This window comes from Macrobrachium nipponense, chromosome 1 (assembly GCF_015104395.2).
Source record: "Macrobrachium nipponense isolate FS-2020 chromosome 1, ASM1510439v2, whole genome shotgun sequence".
In the NCBI taxonomy this organism is placed as follows: Eukaryota; Metazoa; Arthropoda; class Malacostraca; order Decapoda; family Palaemonidae; genus Macrobrachium; species Macrobrachium nipponense.
In genome coordinates, this window is record NC_087200.1 from 98,432,058 (window position 1) to 98,450,004 (window position 17,947).

At 42.8% G+C, this 17,947-nt stretch overlaps 1 protein-coding gene across 1 annotated transcript in view; it reads left to right on the forward strand.

The window, feature by feature from the left end:
- LOC135218888 (FACT complex subunit Ssrp1-like) overlaps positions 1 to 17,947 on the forward strand; it is a 198,551-nt gene that overhangs the window by 22,783 nt on the left and 157,821 nt on the right. Inside the window, exons 2-5 of the mRNA XM_064255333.1 lie at positions 2,142 to 2,327; positions 2,513 to 2,728; positions 4,754 to 4,929; positions 11,836 to 11,971. Coding sequence (XP_064111403.1) covers positions 2,142 to 2,327; positions 2,513 to 2,728; positions 4,754 to 4,929; positions 11,836 to 11,971 — 714 coding nt within the window. The remainder of the gene's footprint in view (positions 1 to 2,141; positions 2,328 to 2,512; positions 2,729 to 4,753; positions 4,930 to 11,835; positions 11,972 to 17,947) is intronic.

The following is a 17,947-nucleotide window of genomic DNA, read 5'->3' on the forward strand; positions in this document are numbered from 1 at the left end:
GAGAAGTGTTTTTCTCTAGGTCCTTTCGTATCGGCGGATACGATTCTGGGTACGGGAGCCGACACCAATCCTTAAAAGTATATACTTTTCTTCTTTTGGATATGGTCTGGAGTCTCTTCGAACAATGGAGGACTTGGTTTAGCACGGGCGGCCGTCTATGTTGTTCAGTAAGAGAATCTTGTCATATCTAATTAGATGAGTATAATTTTTTTTTAGAAATTATGTATGTGTGCGTAGTGGTTTTTGAGTTACGGTTGTTGTGACGAGTTTGGGGATAACTCGGAACAATCCTTAGTTTCTAACATATGTTAGGATCAGGTGGTCGGGATTGGTTGTGTGCTCCTTCATAAGGTGTATTGTCATATAAGTGGATCAGCACCCATTGACAAAGTCCTTTCAGGCTCTGCCAAGTAAGCGGATAAGACCCATCGGCAGACCCACAAGAACTCTTGGCCATAGATCATATATCTCGCTAAAGTTTTCTTGAGGTGATGCAGACTACTGGGCAAACACCCACGAAGTCTACCACCTATCAGGTAGGAACCAAGGATTTATACCTACAACATATGTTGTTTACCTGTCTATTCCATATAGTAGCTGTCTCTTACCCTCCACCGAAAGGTGCCAATCAGCTATGTATATATCTGACAGGTAAGTTGATTGTATGAAAATGATATTGTTATGTTACAATAAAGTTTCATACATACTTACCTGGCAGATTATATACAATTAAAGGCCACCCAGCCTCCCCGCAGACAGGTGGAAGAGAAGAAAATATGATAGAAAACGGGGATGGTTCCTAGTCCTGCCGCCCAGGGCAGGCCGGTAGATCACCTGACCTACCTGTAGCGAGTGGCGCGATTTGAATTTCTGTCGGGGACGACGGAAGTCTTAGCTATGTATATATCTGCCAGGTAAGTATGTATGAAACTTTATTGTAACATAACAATATCATATTTATTCAATATCTAGCTTGTAAAAAATACTTTATTAAAAAAATTTAGATTTGAAACAGTTTGTCGTAGCCCGTTACTGCATTTTCCCCAGCTCTCCCTGCACTACTTGTCGAAGTGGTAGTTGTCACAGAAGCTAGAGGAAGGTGTGCTGAAGGTCAGTTATTACCTGTTAATCACGAAGGAGAAGTGTACAAGCAAAAGGCAACAGTGAGGAAGATTACAGATACAAGGGTACAGCCATTACTTGACCACCCTTTCATGGTTAAATTTGGAGGATTGCCTTGATGTATTCCCAGGCTGTTACAAAATTTTGTCACTTTCTGTCTTAAGAAATTCATGGTTGTTACCCAGTTGGTTGAAGAGGACTGTTGTGCAAACAGTCGAAAGCTCTGAGTTTTAATCAATTTTTTCATTGTTCACGGTAATTTCAAAATTTGAATTTTCACTTATTTGTTATTTATGCTGTAGTAACTTCTTATGTAGGTGAAAAAATAGGTAATTCCTCCATAAGTAATGAAATTACCAATTCTTTGGTTAAATGCCTCTTATGTCATGACTGTTTAGCTGGGCTAATGGCGCTTTGTAATAATTAAGTTTGGTCAGAGTATGGTATAGCCTAGGATTAGGTTCCATTTTATGACATAAAAGAATGATGCCTAAAAGTTTTGTATTATTGTACAAGGAACCAATTATAAAGTTGATTTCCTCTGTAAGTCTGTATTTTGCCGTTAACGACAATGTAACAGTGAAAAACAGATATATTGTGGAAATCAACTTGCACTGTCAACAGCACTTACCTGAAAAAGTGCTGTAAGATCAAATTGCTCTATGTCAGTGACGCCATAAGTCGAGGACACATGTAAGGCAGTGCATTTTATATTTATTCCTGCAACAACTGCCCTGTTCCACCCTTGAAGCTGAATGAGAAGTGAGTGCAGCAGTTGATTAGTGAGTGATACTCCCCCTCTTGCCCCTCCCATCTTTGTTTAACCAATGTCGCCAAGTTTCAACAAGTTTTCATGCTGAAAGATACTCCTGTATTATAGGCTCAGGGATATATGCTAGAAAAATTAAAATTTTCAAAAAATTTTTTGTTAATGAAGGTTTTGTATCATTACATTGCTTTTGTATATGTAAAGTCTTTGGTTTGTTCGAAAATGACACTGACTATGAATTTTTTTTCAGGTGCCAGTTCGTTTGAAATTAAGTGACCAAGGTATAACATTTCGTAATGTAAAGACAGGAAAAGTGGAATCATTTGCTGGTGGTGATATAGAAGTAGTGAATTGGCAGAGGTTAGCTGGTGGCTATGGACTACGAATCTTTACAGAAAATGGAAATCTCTATAGATTTGGGGGTTTTAAGGAATCAGTAAGTTTAGTAGCTGCTGTAATTTGATGTAATTTGCTTGTGAATTATTTATCAGTTGATGCCATTGTTTAGTAATGTAAATAATTGTAATGTTTATCCTTAGCCTCCTTAATGAGATTCCTTTATGGAAGCTCATTGTTTGGGTCAGTTGATGTAACATATTTCTTTGTGTATTACAATTAAAGGAACAGTCAAAACTGGAGAAGTTCATCAAGACCACTTACGGCAAAGTTATGACTGATAAGGAGTTTTCTGTAAAAGGATGGAACTTTGGAGCTGCCAAATTTGAAGGAGCAGCTCTCTCCTTTGATGTCAGTTCCATTCCAGCTTTTGAAATCCCATTAAATCATGTGTCTGGCTGCACAACAGGCAAAAATGAAGTCACCCTAGAATTCCATCAGGTATTGTTCATTTATTGAGAGTGGTTGTATTTATTGTGGATTTAGAACTTGATGCTACTTTTCATGATTGGGTACTACTTTGTATTGTAAATGGGTAAGACTGAATTTTGCTTAAGGGGGCCGACCAGAACCCCTATATATGGTGGTATAGGGCGAAAAATGCAAAGTCATGAAAAAATTCATGGAGCTTCATATGGCATTTGAGAATACGTATACGAAATATTTCGTCAAAATTCCTCTTACTTTCGAAGTTACAGGGTAATTAGTAAACATAACTCAATAAACCTAAAACATTCATCCGTACAAGAATATGCAATATTTCTTCTGTTATCGTAAATTTTGATAATTATTGTCAAAGAAATTGTGAGAAATGGCATCTGTAGAGATTCCGTGGGTCGCAGAAGCGAGTATCTGGTTCAACCATGATCAGTAGGATCACAGACTTCAAGTAGACTACACGTTCGAGTTTCACCTCGTGACATTCGCTTGCTTTTACATATGCTTATCTATGTTTTGGCAAGAATTTCATCATGCCAATGAGGAAAAGACATGGAAAACATCTTGCTAGCATAAAGATGAAGAAAATATATAGTATGCGATATTAGCGTATTAGTTAGAAGAGAAAGAGAGGGAGGGTTACGTAGTGAAGTAAACGCGCCCGTCTTGCCTGAAGCGCATGTCACACTGTCCCCAAGGCTATGATCTTTGAGCAAAGGGATCTTAATTTATGATAAATAACATAGTTTTGGTTTATTAATACCCAAAAAGGAATATGAAATTCATAATAATCTTGATTTATTAACATTGTCTTTGTAAAAAGAGAGTTCAACTTCGAATTTCACCTCTTGACATTCTCTTGCATTTACGTTTGTTTATTTTTGTTTCGGCAAGAATTTCATCATGCCAAAACGGAAAATACTAGGAAAACATCTAGGTAACATACAGAAGAAGAAAATTCGCTGTAATAAGCCGAGTTGGTGAAGGAGAGAGAGAGAGAGTTGTGTAGGAAGGAGTGCCCCGTTTTGCCTGACGCAGTGCCTCAAACTACGATATATGAGCAAAGGGATCATCATTTATGATTAAATTATGATAAATAAAATATGTATTAATACACAAAAAAGAAATATGCATTCATAATAATCATTATTTATTAACATTGTCGTTATAAAAATACGAAGAAAAACTTTGAACGCCCGTATCTCAAAACTATACTTATTGACCTTCAAAATCTATCTTCTCACTTAGTTTTAAAGCTATAACATTGGAATTTGGTATATAACTCAGAAAGACATTATAGAACAATCAAATAGAGCCCTTTTTTCCAATTTTTGTTTCGTCTTTTTTTAAAAAAATTTTTCTCCTGATTTATAGGGTTTATTTTTTGACCATATTGAAAAATTCATATCTAGCAAAAAAATTACTTGGAAATAAAACTCCCCATTCGATTGGAGGTCTACATCAGGTCTATATATGGTAGTAATCCTAGGTCTTAATATTAAATATCAAGGGAGGAGATAGAATTTGAAAAATGGTTATTTTCGGGATAAATCGCCCTGGCGTTACAAAACCGAAGGTCAGAGGCGAAAATCATATGCGGTTTGGAGATGTCCCAAGTCACCTTATTAAGTGGTATGAATATCAAAGTCCTGTCCTTAAAAAATGGCATTAGCCGGCCGGCCCCCTTAAATCAAGATATCTTGTCAACTTGATAGAATTAGAAATATGACTGTAATCAGGTTAAAGTAATGTAACAAATATAATAATGCAAATGACAAGATGTCAAAATTCTGCTCTTGATTATACATTTAGGAGAGGTTAGAAAGTTTTGGTTACTATTAATTATTTTTCCTTTGTTCACCTTGGTTTAAGCATGCCTTCTGTGTTTTAATGATATGAATTTGCATTGAGGTTTGAAACATTTGTGATTTGTATTACAAGTGCTAGATGAAAATGTTCTCAAGTTTATGAGTAATCATACAATTTTAAGGAATTACTGTGGAAAATTATTTATATCTGTTTCCAAAGCATGATGATGCTTCCATCAACTTAGTCGAAATGCGATTTCACATTCCTTCATCGGAACTTGCTGGTGAAGATCCAGTCGAGAGCTTCCAGCAGCGTGTTATGGCCAAGGCTTCAGTCATAACAGCTACTGGAGATGCTCTTGCTATCTTCCGTGAGGTTCAGTGTCTCACTCCTCGGTAAGGTGTAGAAAATTTTATATTGTGAAAAATTATTTTCATACAATGAACTTACCTGTCAGATATATACATAGCTAAGACTCCGTCGTCCCCGACAGAAATTCAAATTTCGCGCCACTCGCTACCGGTAGGTCAGGTGATCTACCTGCCTGCCCTGGGCGGCAGGACTAGGAACCATCCCCGTTTTCTATATATTTTCTCTGTCGCCGGTGGTATCAACATTGTTGTACTACCTCCTGACTGGAATTCGCTTTTCAAGACTTTATTGATCATCTTTATTGGATTTCTGGTGACGTACTGGATCGTTGTTTTGGCATTCGCTTACTGTGGACTGGATTTGGACTTGCTTTTGATTTTTCTATTAGAATGTCTGATTCAAGTGTTAGTGTGAGAGTGTGTGTGAATGTAGGCTGCAAGGTGAGGATACCGAAGGCTTCGGTTGATCCTCACTGTATGTCGTAAATGTAGGGGGTTTGACTGTTCTTTGGCTAACACCTGTATTGAGTGTGAAAAGTTGAATGCTAATGAATGGAAGACTCTAACTTCTTACTTGAAGAAGTTAGAGAGGGATAGGATTAGACGAGCTGCACAAAAGAGTGTGAGTACAAGGCCTATTGAGCCTTTTCCTGAGTCTAACTCTCCTTGTATTAATGAATATGATTCTCCCTATGTATCTGAATCCTCACAGGCTTTGCATTCGGATTCGGCTTCTGAAATCGCCAATCTGAAGGCTACTCTTCGTAAAATGAAGACAAAGATGGCGGCCATGCAAGGTAAGGCTAGTGATTGTGAATTACTAAGTGAAGTGAGTGTTCCCAGTGTTGTGGAGGGGGCGTCTGACCGTCCCTGCGATGCTCCCAGGCCTAGACCTCTTCCAAACTCACATACCCAGAGGAGTAGGAAAGTCGAAAGTCGTACGGAGGTTGTGGGGAATTCCCAACGGTCAGGCGTCCCTTCAGCAGGTTCTGTTTCGTTACAGTCTGCTCAGGACCGCTCAAATAGAAGCGTCCTACGAGATGTTTCTCGTCGTCCGGTTCTCCTTCACCTAAACGAGGGTGGAAGGACTCGGATCTTTCTAGGCCACTGAAAAAGGCATTGGAAAGAGCGCGCGTTCGACTCGAGCCCGGAGCGCTTCTCGGAGGAAGATCCTTCTGCTATCAAGAAGGCTAAGCTGGTTTCGACGCCTCCTAGAGATGTATTTGATGATCGCACTTCTTCGAGTTCTCCTGCTTCTTCTATTGAAGAGGACGCTGGGGTGGCTTCCAAGAGGATTTTTGCTGGCAGTTCAAGAGCAGATTGCCTCTTTGGTGGGAGTTCTTTCAAGGGATCCCCCTCGCAAGAAAGACGCTAGACTTCCTATAAGAAAGTCTCGTCTTCTTTCTCCAGCTAGACGTGAAGCGTCCGCCAGACATAGGACGTCTTCCAGGCAAGAAGAGGCGTACAAACGTCAGGATCTTTCTGAGCGAGTTGCTCGAGATCAGGATACGCTCAGGCCTGAGGCTCCAGCCAGGCGCGAGGCGCCAGTTAGGCGTGAGAGGATCCAGCCAAGCGAGCGCAGCCAGCGCCGAGGCGCCAAGCCAAGCGCGAGGCGCCAGCCAAGGCGCGAAGTTTTGGCGTTTCCAGCCAAGGCGCGAAGGCGCCAGCCAGGCGCGAGCGCCAGCAGAGAGGCACCGCCAGGCGCGAGGAGTTGCGTGAGGCGCCAGACAAGCGCGAGACGTCAGCCAGGCGCGAGATGCCAGCCAAGCTACACGCTCCAGCCAAGCGTGAAGCGCCAGCCAGGGGCGCGAGGCGCCAGCCAAGCGCGAGGAGCTTTTCAGGCTCGAGAAGTCAAGCAGACGCGAGGAGGCTTCTTTTAGATGTGAGAGAGAGTCGGTTCACTCGATGAGCCCCTCTCCTAGTAGGAGTTTGTCTCCAGTAGAGAGAGAACGGGATGAAGATCCTCTCGTTTTCCAGGCCGATTCTCCAACAAGGTGTAGAAGGAGATTCGGAAGAAGAGGGAGACGGTAGAGAAGGAGTCTCGAACTATAAAGTTCTGACTGACCTTCTTTTACGAGAATACGGAGATTCTTTAACTCCTCCCGCCTCCTCCTTCGCCTCGATCACTGTTTTTCGAGTGCGATTGTGCCTAAGTCTTCGTCGGTCTTGAAGATGAGACCTACGATCTCTATGAAGAGAGCGCTTCAGTCCTTAGACAAATGGATGTTGTCTAAGAAGGATCTCGGCAGAACTACCTTCTGTATGCCTCCAGCCATACTTTCTGGCAAGAGAGGTTTCTGGTACCGAACTGGGGAGAACATGGGCCATTTCTCTCCCAGCGGCAGCCGAAGCAGACTTCTCAACCTTGGTTGACTCGTCAAGGACACGCTTTGAATGGAGCTCGCGTGTCTTGGGCTATTTCGGAGACGGATCATCTCCTCAAGGGACTCTTCCATATTTTGGAAGTGTTTAATTTCCTAGACTGGTCCCTTGGGGTGATGTCTAAGAAAGCTCATGACTCGGATGGTCTTGACCCAGAAGTAATTCTCAGTATTCTTGCTTGTATTGACAAGGCTGGTACAAGACGGATCGGGAGGGAAATCTCCTCTCTTTTCGGAGCAGTACTCCTTAAGAAGAGGAGTATTTTTAGTTCATTCTAACAAAGGCGGTTTCTCCCTCACAGAGAGCAGCCCTGGTTTTCGCTCCCCATGTCTGACTTCCTGTTTCCTTCCTCAGTTAGTGAAGGACATTTCTCGATCACTGACTGAGAGGCGACTCAGGATCTTCTCCTGCAAACTGCAAGGAAGAAGAGACCTCTTGTTTCTGTAGACAAGAAAGGACCGACTTCTACGGTTCAGCCCTTTCGAGGAGGGCCTCTCTCCAGAGCTACCTCTAAGAGAAGAGGTCTTGAGAGGAGAGTAAGGCTCCTTCCCGTCCCTTTAAGAAAGGGAAGTGAGACAGACAGCCTCCAAACACCAGTGGGGGCCAGGCTTCTCGAATTTGCAGACGCCCGGTCACTCATAAACTCAGACGCCTCTTCCATGTCCATAATAAGGAAGGGATATCTTATCCCCTTCCAAGACAGTCCTCCGCTAACGACCATTCCGCGGGAACTGTCAGCCAGATACAGGGACCCTGTACTGAGGGAGACTCTTCGTCTGATGGTGAATCAAATGTGGGCACAAAAGAGCTATAGAACTGGTTCTGGAGCAAAACTCTCCGGGGTTTTTACAATCGGCTTTTCCTGGTTGCGAAAGCCTCGGGGGGCTGGAGACCAGTTCTAGATGTCAGCGCTCTGAACAAGTTCGTTCGAAAGGAGAAGTTCTCTATGGAGACTTCGGCCTCAGTCCTTGCGGCTTTACGTAACAAGGAGATTGGATGGTGTCGCTGGATCTCCAGGACGCCTATTTTCATGTCCCGATTCACCCTTCGTCGAAGAAGTACCTCCGTTTCATGACGGGGGGAAGGATCTTTCAGTTCAGGGCCTTGTGTTCGGCTATCCACAGCGCCTCAGGTCTTCACAAGCCTGATGAAGAATGTGGCGAGGTGTCTTCACCTCAAAGGCGTCAACATCTCTCTATATTTGGACGATTGGCTCATCAGGGCCAGAACAGAGAGACAGTGTTTGGAGGACCTTTTCTTTGACCCTAGACCTGATAAAGGCGTTGGGACTACTCGTGAACCTCGAGAAGTCACAGCTGATTCCCAGACAGAACTTGGTCTATCTGGGGATTCAGATGGATTCTCGGGGTTTTCGAGTATTTCCTTCGCAAGAGAGAATCGTGAGAGGCTTGGAAAAAGTCTCTCTCTTCTTAGGGAAAGAACGAACTTCGGCAAGGGAATGGTTAAGCCTACTAGGCACCCTTTCCTCGCTCGAACAGTTCTTTCCTCTGGGAAGACTACATCTTCGCCCTCTTCAGTTTTTCCTAAAGAGATCGTGGAACTGGAAGACGGGACTTCTCTCCGACAGTTTTCTCCTTCCAAGGGAAATGAAACCACACCTGCAATGGTGGTTGTCCCCTCTAACAGAGAACAAGGGAATTTCTCTGGAAGTTCCGAACAACCCAAACCGAGTGTTGTTTTCCGACGCATCGGAGAAGGGTTGGGAGCAACACTAGGACCGAGAGAAGTGTCAGGCACCTGGAAGACAGCACAGGTGTCCTGGCACATAAATTGCAAAGAACTTCTAGCAGTTCACTTAGCGCTAAAGTTCTTCGAACCCTTTGTGACGAACAGTGTGGTCCAAGTGAATGTGGACAACACTACAGCCCTGTCCTACATTCGGAAGCAGGGAGGAACGCACTCCGTGTCGCTGTACGAGATAGCAAGAGATCTGCTAATTTGGGCCTCACAAAGAAACATCGCCCTCCTAACAAGATTTGTTCAAGGGAAGAGAAACATCAGGGCGGACAGACTGAGCAGGAGAAGCCAGGTCCTTCACACAGAATGGACTCTTCATTCAGAGGTGTGTCAGAGTCTTTGGGATCTTTGGGGCACTCCTCACGTAGATCTGTTCGCCACATTCCTTTCCAAAAGGCTGGAAGTCTTTTGTTCAGTGGTGGAAGACCCAAGAGCTCTCGTGGTCGATGCCTTCCTGCTGGACTGGTCTCATGTGGACGTGTACGCTTTCCCCCCTTTCAAAATCCTGGGACAAGTGTTGAGAAAGTTCGTAGCGTCCAACGGGACAAGGATGACCCTGATAGCCCCGTTTTGGCCAGCACAAGATTGGTTTTGCAGAGGTGCTGGAGTGGACAGTAGACTTCCCAAGATCCCTTCCAAAAAGGATGGATCTTCTCAGACAGCCACACTTCGAGAGGTTTCATCAAAACCTCCCGCTCTCGCTCTGACTGCCTTTCGACTATCGAAAGACTTGTCAGAGCGATTGGGGGTTTTCTCGCGAAGCTGCAAGCGCTATCGCTAGAGCCCGCAGAGCTTCCACTAGACGAGTCTATCAGTCGAAGTGGGGGAGTATTCAGAAGGTGGTGCAAGTCTAAGAAGTTGTCCTCCTCCAACCGTACTATAACCGAAATCGCCGATTTCCTGTTGTTCTTGAGAGAGGTCTCTCATTTGTCTGTATCGACAATCAAAGGATACAGGAGCATGCTGTCATCAGTATTTAGAAACAGAGGCCTAGACATTGCTGACAATAAAGATCTGCACGACTTGATTAGATCGTTTGAAACGACAAAATCGAAGGAACTAACTCCACCCAGCTGGAACCTGGACGTAGTTCTCAAGTTTCCTTTTGTCGGACAGATTTGAAGCCTCCCCACGTAGCTTCGTTCAGGGATATAACAAGAAAAAATGCTTGTTTTTCTCCTATCTTTGGCGACAGCCAAAAGAGTTGGCGAACTTCATGCCCTAGAAGATGAAGTCGGCTTTAACAAAGACTCGGCCTTTTGCTCGTTTAGAACCAAATGTTTCTAGCGAAGAATGAAAAATCCATCGAATGGGTCCCTGGCCCCTAAGAGATTCGAGATCCAAAGGCTTATCGAGTCTAGTAGGGAGAGAAACAGAGAGGTCTCTTTGCCCGGTAAGAGCCTTGAAGTTCTTCTTACAAAGAAAGAAACAAATGGGAGGCTCTAGACAAAGTCTTTGGTGTTCGATTAAGGACCCCACAAGAATCATGTCTAAGAACGCATTAGCTTTCTTCATTAGGAGCGTCATTACGGATGCTCACAAAGTTCTGTCCTGACGACTCTTTTCCGCTTTTAAGAGTAAAAAGCCCATGAAGTTAGAGCAGTGGCGACGTCTCTCTCTTTTCAGAAGAATATGTCATTAAAGAAAATCATTGACTCGACATATTGGAGATGCAATTCAGTTTTTGCATCTCACTATCTTAAAGACGTTCGCGTGACCTACGAGAAATGTTTTTCTCTGGGACCTTTTGTATCGGCGGATACAATACTGGGTACGGGAGCAAACACCAATCCTTAAATTTGTACATACCTTCTACTAGATATGTTCTAGATTCCTGCTGACAAAGAGGGCTTGGTGCTGCACTGGCGGCCAGTCACTGTTGTTTCAGTAAGGAACTCTTGTGATTATGGGGACTTTTAGGGGAGTATTTAAAAAATTTTTTTTTTGAGAATTTTTGTATAAATGAGTTTTTCGTTTCGAGTTAAGGGTTGTTTGTTATGAGTTCGGGGATAACTCAGAGCAATTCTATATACTAACATGGTGGTTAGGATCAGGTGGTCGGGATTGGTTATGCTCCTTCACAAGGTGTGTTGTCATAGAAGTGGTCCAGTACCCATTGACAAAGTCCTTTTAGGCTCTGCCGAGTAAGCGGTTCTTATACCCATCGACAGACCCACAAGAACTCTAGCCATAGATCTAATATCTCGCTAAAGTCTTGAGGTGATGCAGACTACCGGGCTACAGCCACGAAGTCTACCACCTATCAGGTAGGAACCAAGGTCTTTTTCTTTTATACCTACAACATATGTTGTTTACCTGTCTATTCCATATTAGCTGTCTATGACCCTCCACCAAAGGGTGCCAATCAGCTATGTATATATCGACAGGTAAGTTCATTGTATGAAAATGTATTATTATAATACAATAAAGTTTCATACATACTTACCTGGCAGATATATACGATTAATGGCCCACCCAGCCTCCCCGCAGGAGACAGGTGGAAGAGAGAAAATATGATAGAAAACGGGGATGGTTCCTAGTCCTGCCGCCCAGGGCAGGCAGGTAGATCACCTGACCTACCGGTAGCGAGTGGCGCGAAATTTGAATTTCTGTCGGGGACGACGGAGTCTTAGCTATGTATATATCTGCCAGGTAAGTATGTATGAAACTTTATTGTATTATAACAATATCATGTTTACTTCTGTGTATACTTTTGAATATGTATTTCCCTTTTTGAATAGAATGATTGATTATAGTCATATTAATAGTTGTTGTTTAATTTTATTTCAGTGGTCGCTATGATATTAAGGTTTACCCATCATTTATTCAACTTCATGGTAAGACATTTGATTTCAAGATTCCTATTCAAACTGTTCTTCGATTGTTCCTGCTGCCCCACATGGACCAGCGACAGCATTTCTTTGTGGTTAGTCTTGCTAATTAATCCTTGCTTTTGTATATGAGACTTACCCAGTAATTATATAGCTATTAATTTCCATGTACGGCAGCTTAATTCAAATTTGGGGCGGGTAGTGCTTTGATTGCTTAGTGTAGATACAGTGCTGTCCCCCAACGGCAATACTGCGAACAACTTGGCAAAAATACTTCACTCTGTTTCCTGCCACACTTGACTAAACATCGAGTGCTTACAGCAGCTTGTTCTTATTTTCTGGTTATATCACTGGATTTAGGTAGTGTTACACAACCACCAGAACTCATTCCTTGTCTTGTCCTTTGTTGGTTTGATTCAGTTAATCATCAAGCCAGATATTTATATTCTCCAGGAATAGTTCTTGAATTTAACTCCATTCAATTAGGCCTAATACTTCAGTGCATATGTTTTACGTACCAGGCTTATGCTATGCGCAAGTCGTTTGTTAGTAATTGCCTTAACCCTATCTGGTGCAAGTTGGGTCTGGGCAGACCCACCCTACAGGATTTTTTTTCATTTTAGATGATTTTTTTTTAATCATTTTGAGTTGATTCTATGATTACCAAAATATTGGAAATTATTCATTATTTCCATTTTCATTGTTTTGTTTGTCATAAAAATGTTTTTCCCAGAATAAAACTGAAATAACTTGTCGAACAATAAGAAACAAGAGGCGAAATTTTTTTAAAAGAATTGTGTTACACTTCTGCCAGACTTACAACTAAACTACACTATTGCACCAAGCAAATGGCAGAACCTATACCATAAAACCTTGATATGAAACTCTCATTTGTATCTACAAGAGTTTTCAAAACCTTTTTTAATAAAGGATATGAAAATTAACAGTCTGTTTGATCAAAATCTAAGAAACTACTAAAAAACTGGAAAAACAGGCGCAATCAGACTATTGGAGACTAATACGCTCATCACAGATCTGCATGACAGAGGTAGATGCGGGTCTTTTCTCACGCTGACTCAGTTAAGGTTCATTTATTCGTTTACTTTGCTATAAGTGGTTTCTTTTGTTGAAGCCCATCACTCCTCGAGTAGATGTACCATGACTGGTGCCCATAAGTTAACCCTCTTACGCCGATTGGACGTATTAAACGTCGAGATAAAATGTCTCCCGGATGCCGATTGGACGTATTATACGTCGACATAAAAAAGTTTTTTTTAAATTCGCGGAAAAATACTTATAGGCCTACCAGCCGAAAACTTTTGAATCACGCGCCTTGGGGGATGCTGGGAGTTCACGGGTCAAGCTATTGTTTTGTTTAGAAGCGTGACCCAAGTGCGCATGCGCGAAATGCCTCCTTCTCGCATCAGCCGGCATCAGCGACGCATTGTCTGAGAGCGATCTTTTGCCGCAATTGTGTTTTTCCAAACTTGTGCAAGACTTTGAATATTTGTGTTGCTACAGGACGTTCATAGAGATGTCTCAACGATGTATGGAATGCGAAAGGCACGTTTTACCCGTCGGAAGGGATCGTGTGAGGCGTATTTTGGACTTGGATGCTGTGTTTTGGAAGGGGGACCAAGCACCCAGGATGACCTCGCGCCTCAACGCCGTTCTGTGCGGCCATGTGTGGATGAAAGTGGTTTAGGATCACAACGTGTGTCTCATATGCCTATAGTAACCCCTAAGAAGCATCGGGGCGTCCTTAGGGGCATTCGTAGGAATTTGAGAGGCCTCCAACCAAGGGACATAGACAAGTACTTATCGGAGCTTGATTGGGAGTATGTCGCAAGTCCTCATTTTGATGGTGGTTGGTCATCCAGTGATGAGGACATCACTCCCGATGTCAGTGACTATGAATATTTGCCCCCAAATGTCTGTTCGAGGCACACACACCCGAAAGTGAGCTCGAATTTAGTGGTTTTAGTGCAATATGAGGGGGAAATCTGAGGAGGGGGGGGGGAGGGGGAGGATATGGGGTCTAGTTTATCGCGGATGACGATACAGAAAGCGAAGGCTAAGTGAGGGAGATGGGCCCGTGGGGGGGTTTCGCGGCGAAAATCGTGCCACCGAAGGTCGGATCGTCGCGCCAGCCAAGGTGAAGGTCGGTTGTCCGAGAGTGACGAGGGGTGGACAGAGGACCCCACCCCCACCTAACATGCATCCATTCACGGCAACACCTGGGCTCACCGTACCTGTTCCTCTCACTGATCTGGGGTTCATCCAGCTGTTCCTTACGCCGGGAATTGCTGGAGTACCTGGTAGCAGAGACGGCGGACTACACTCGGTACTGCCGTGTGATGAACTGCGCACGACATTATCGTATCGCTGGCGGGGCTGCAACCTCATTGACATGGCGCATTTTGTGGGACTCTACATTTTTTGGAGGGGGATTGATGCCTGCTGCCGCATCAGGCAATATTGGAGGTGAATTTTTTTTTTAGGTACGCCCAATGTTCCTGGCGTTATGCCCTTGATACTTTCCTGGCGTTGGACAGTATTTCTACGCCTTCAACCGAAGGGCTATACCCCGGAATAACTCCGATCGCCTCATCATAGTGCACCCAGTGTTGGAATACATTCGTGAACGTTGCAAAAATCTTGTGGTTCCTGCAAAGAACCTTTTTTTGGATCAGGGGATGAGATGAGCCTTAGAAAGGACGTCTAAGTATTAAAGTGTATAACCCCAAGAAGCCGAAGAAATATGGAGTAAAATTTTTTTTTTTATTACCGAGTCCAACACTGGATATGTCGTGGACTTCTTAGTGTATTCCGGTGTCTTCTCCACGTTGCGTGAAACTGTGTTCAGGCTTGTGGATCGTTTCTGTAACCAGGGGTACCACCTGTTCATGGATAATTATTATAACTCGGTATCCCTGGCCCAGGAAATGTGACCTGATCTCGGTCATTTGTGGGTTCGGGATATGAAGGAAAAACAGGAGAGAGATAAGTTTACTTGCATGCAATGTAGGACATGCAAAAATCAATAATAACGATGAAACGTTTACCACAGGTGTATTCTTCTTAGCTACACAGGTGGCCTGTAATTATTACGTTAACTATACTAGTGCACAACCGGACGGCAGATTAGAGACTCCTGGTGACACACGTCTTTGTGTGGCGCCCGACGGCGACGGGATTGCGGGCCCTGGGCACTCGTGTCTCGACCCAGTCTACTGTATGAGACCCGCTAACTAACTCATCTGCCCGATGGTGCGGCCTGTTTCAAATGCCCCCCTTTCAGATGGCATCGTTATGCAAGAAGCTGATTGGTTATTCTGGCTCCTTAGACACAAGGGCCAATCACAAAGGGATATAGAGATATGTGGCACTCTTTGAACTGCCAAGCCACACCAACTTGTAACGTCTATGGGGTTGACTTGTTTTTGATACACATACACACAGAATCACTATAACGGTTTCACGGGACTTCAGAATATCACGAAAAAGAAAAGGCATATTCAAACTGTATTGAATCAGCTCATCACTCCCCCCTCCCCAGTTCTTGCGTCCCGCAAGACATACACTGATCTTATGATTTGCGCATTGTTGTTCTTCTTTGAGTGCCACACCACCTTTGAGTGTCATACCATCCAGTTTGTGCAAAATTTAAAACTATTAAAGTAGGGCCATTTGGTGTGTTACAAACACAAGTTACAATAAATGAATCTCATGCCTCACATTGTTTCATACAGAAACACAAATTTTGGTTCACATTCAATGATATCAATAAAAAATGGATAGTCACAGCTCCAGCTCGAAAAGCTAAATTCATAAACAAAAATTCACTTAACATGAATCAAGAATGAAAAATTACTCATAAGAAGTCTGATAAAAGTATAACAAAACTTACTGAATTCCTTCTGCAACACAATAAAAAACAAGATAATAAAAAATCAAAATTCAAAGATTACACAAAAAATAACTTTTATTTTTTTTTTCAAAATAATCTCATATTCGCACATCATCGATGGAAAATCATAAATTTCTGACAAAGCATACACAGCATTGACAATGATATGAAATTTGAACACAGTATAATTGGCATCAATAGAAATTCTTAAAACTTTTGATACATTGTAACAATGTGTGTTTAATATGACTTGAAATGCAATAAAAAAAAATAATGCAATAAAAAATAATCAAGTTATAAACACATAGACTCACTCATTATATGCTTGGAGAACTGTAACAAAAAGGAATTTTTGTTTTTATTAGACATCAATTTCTCACCAATAACTGACATGAAACAAAAGTGCATAAGCATGTTTTTATGATATTCTCTCTTCACTTTGTGACGGACACATTTATTCATGACTCGCGCTGGTATGCTACGCAAGGTACTACACGCACTTACAAATTATGTGGATGGTTTGCTTTATCAAAGAGGGAGGAAGGGCGGCACACAACAAGTTACTTTATTTATTTATTTAATTATTCACTTATTTATTTTTTAAAGAAGGATTTATCTCGTGCATGTTCAGAAAACAGTGACTTGTCAGTCAACTCCCTCACACACTAGCAAAACCCACACACAACTCATCACATGCACAACCCCATGGCACTCGCTCAGCAATTTCACAGAACAGCTGACTCACTTGCCTCTGTTTTCTGTGCGACTCACCCATATAGTGTAACTGAAACATTTAACTGTATGTCTCGCAGTTCCTCTCTGTGTGGCTCATGTCTTACAGTACTCTTGGGAAGAGCGTCTGCTACTCTCATTACTCTTTTTATATGATCAATCCCCACAATGGCAAACTCTTAACAGTTGCTCGATCCTACGATCTTGATGAGAAATTAACATTCTGAAGGGCATATCTATATCAGGGATAAAAATACAATTTGTTCTCACTTCATCATCAAATTTAAAAATTACTTCACTTTCCCAATGAAATTCAGACTACTCTTTCAACAAACATATCAGTCTCGTTTCTTTACTCAAACAAACTCTAATGAATTTACGTTAATAATTCTGTCTAAATCTTAATTACAATTCTTCGATGGGGACAAATGGAATGTATTATCGCTCGTGATACTTTAACTATAATCAGAACACCGGCATAAGAGAACCATCCGTTATTTATTTTTATTTTTTTTATACAAATTTTTTTCCAATGTTACTTTTTACAAATTCCCTATCTGCATTTCCCTAACACAACATGCCATTGATGACACTACCAAAAGCTACACAACTCGTTTCATTGTGCAGTCGATCTAATACCAATATTACTATCAGTGACAACTTTTAGCAATCACGTCGGCTCCTAGGCGGGGCAAGGTTTCCCACCTCCGGGGGTGTGAAGGGTATCCTGTCATCACATCCCATAGTGTCCCAAGAACACTATCCTGTAACTGTCCCTCTCGGCCATACGGTTGAGATATTCCCATTTTCTATGCAATTTGCTCACAGGTCAGCAGCTTGAACTATTAGTGCCGGCGATCCGCTACTGATGCTATTAGTTTGCTTGTATCTTCTTCACATCGAGCCTGGATTCTCTCACTGGGTTGCTGGCTGTCATCTGATGTCTATCAGCTATTCCTAATTCTAACATCACTTCATCCTATCCATACCTTAGCCAGGTATCGTGACTTCCTTCACGGGTCGAGGTTGGTAAGGGAACTTCTGCACTATTCACCATTTTAATACCATCCTCTACTCTTCGATAGGTCGCGATCGGAAGTAGGAGTGGACTTCCCCCTTCCCACGGAGTCACTACGGGGGAGAGGCTCTGGTCGACCTCTGTATGTCCCAGCATTCTTGACTCGTGGGTAGTACCGGTTGTTCTCTACTCCCCTACTTCTCGGGTGGGAATTTGCATCCCCTTCCCTCACAACAAGGCAACAAGGCGTCCCTTGTTCCCGTCCAGGTACTGCATAACAGCAGTACCCGCACGGCACTTGGGGTAACCTGGGGTACCTACCCGGCATTACCTCCATGCCAGCTCCTGCTACTGCCAACTTCCGTCCTTCCTGGTGAGGTTGGACTGCTCACCATCTCTCCGTTCAAAACA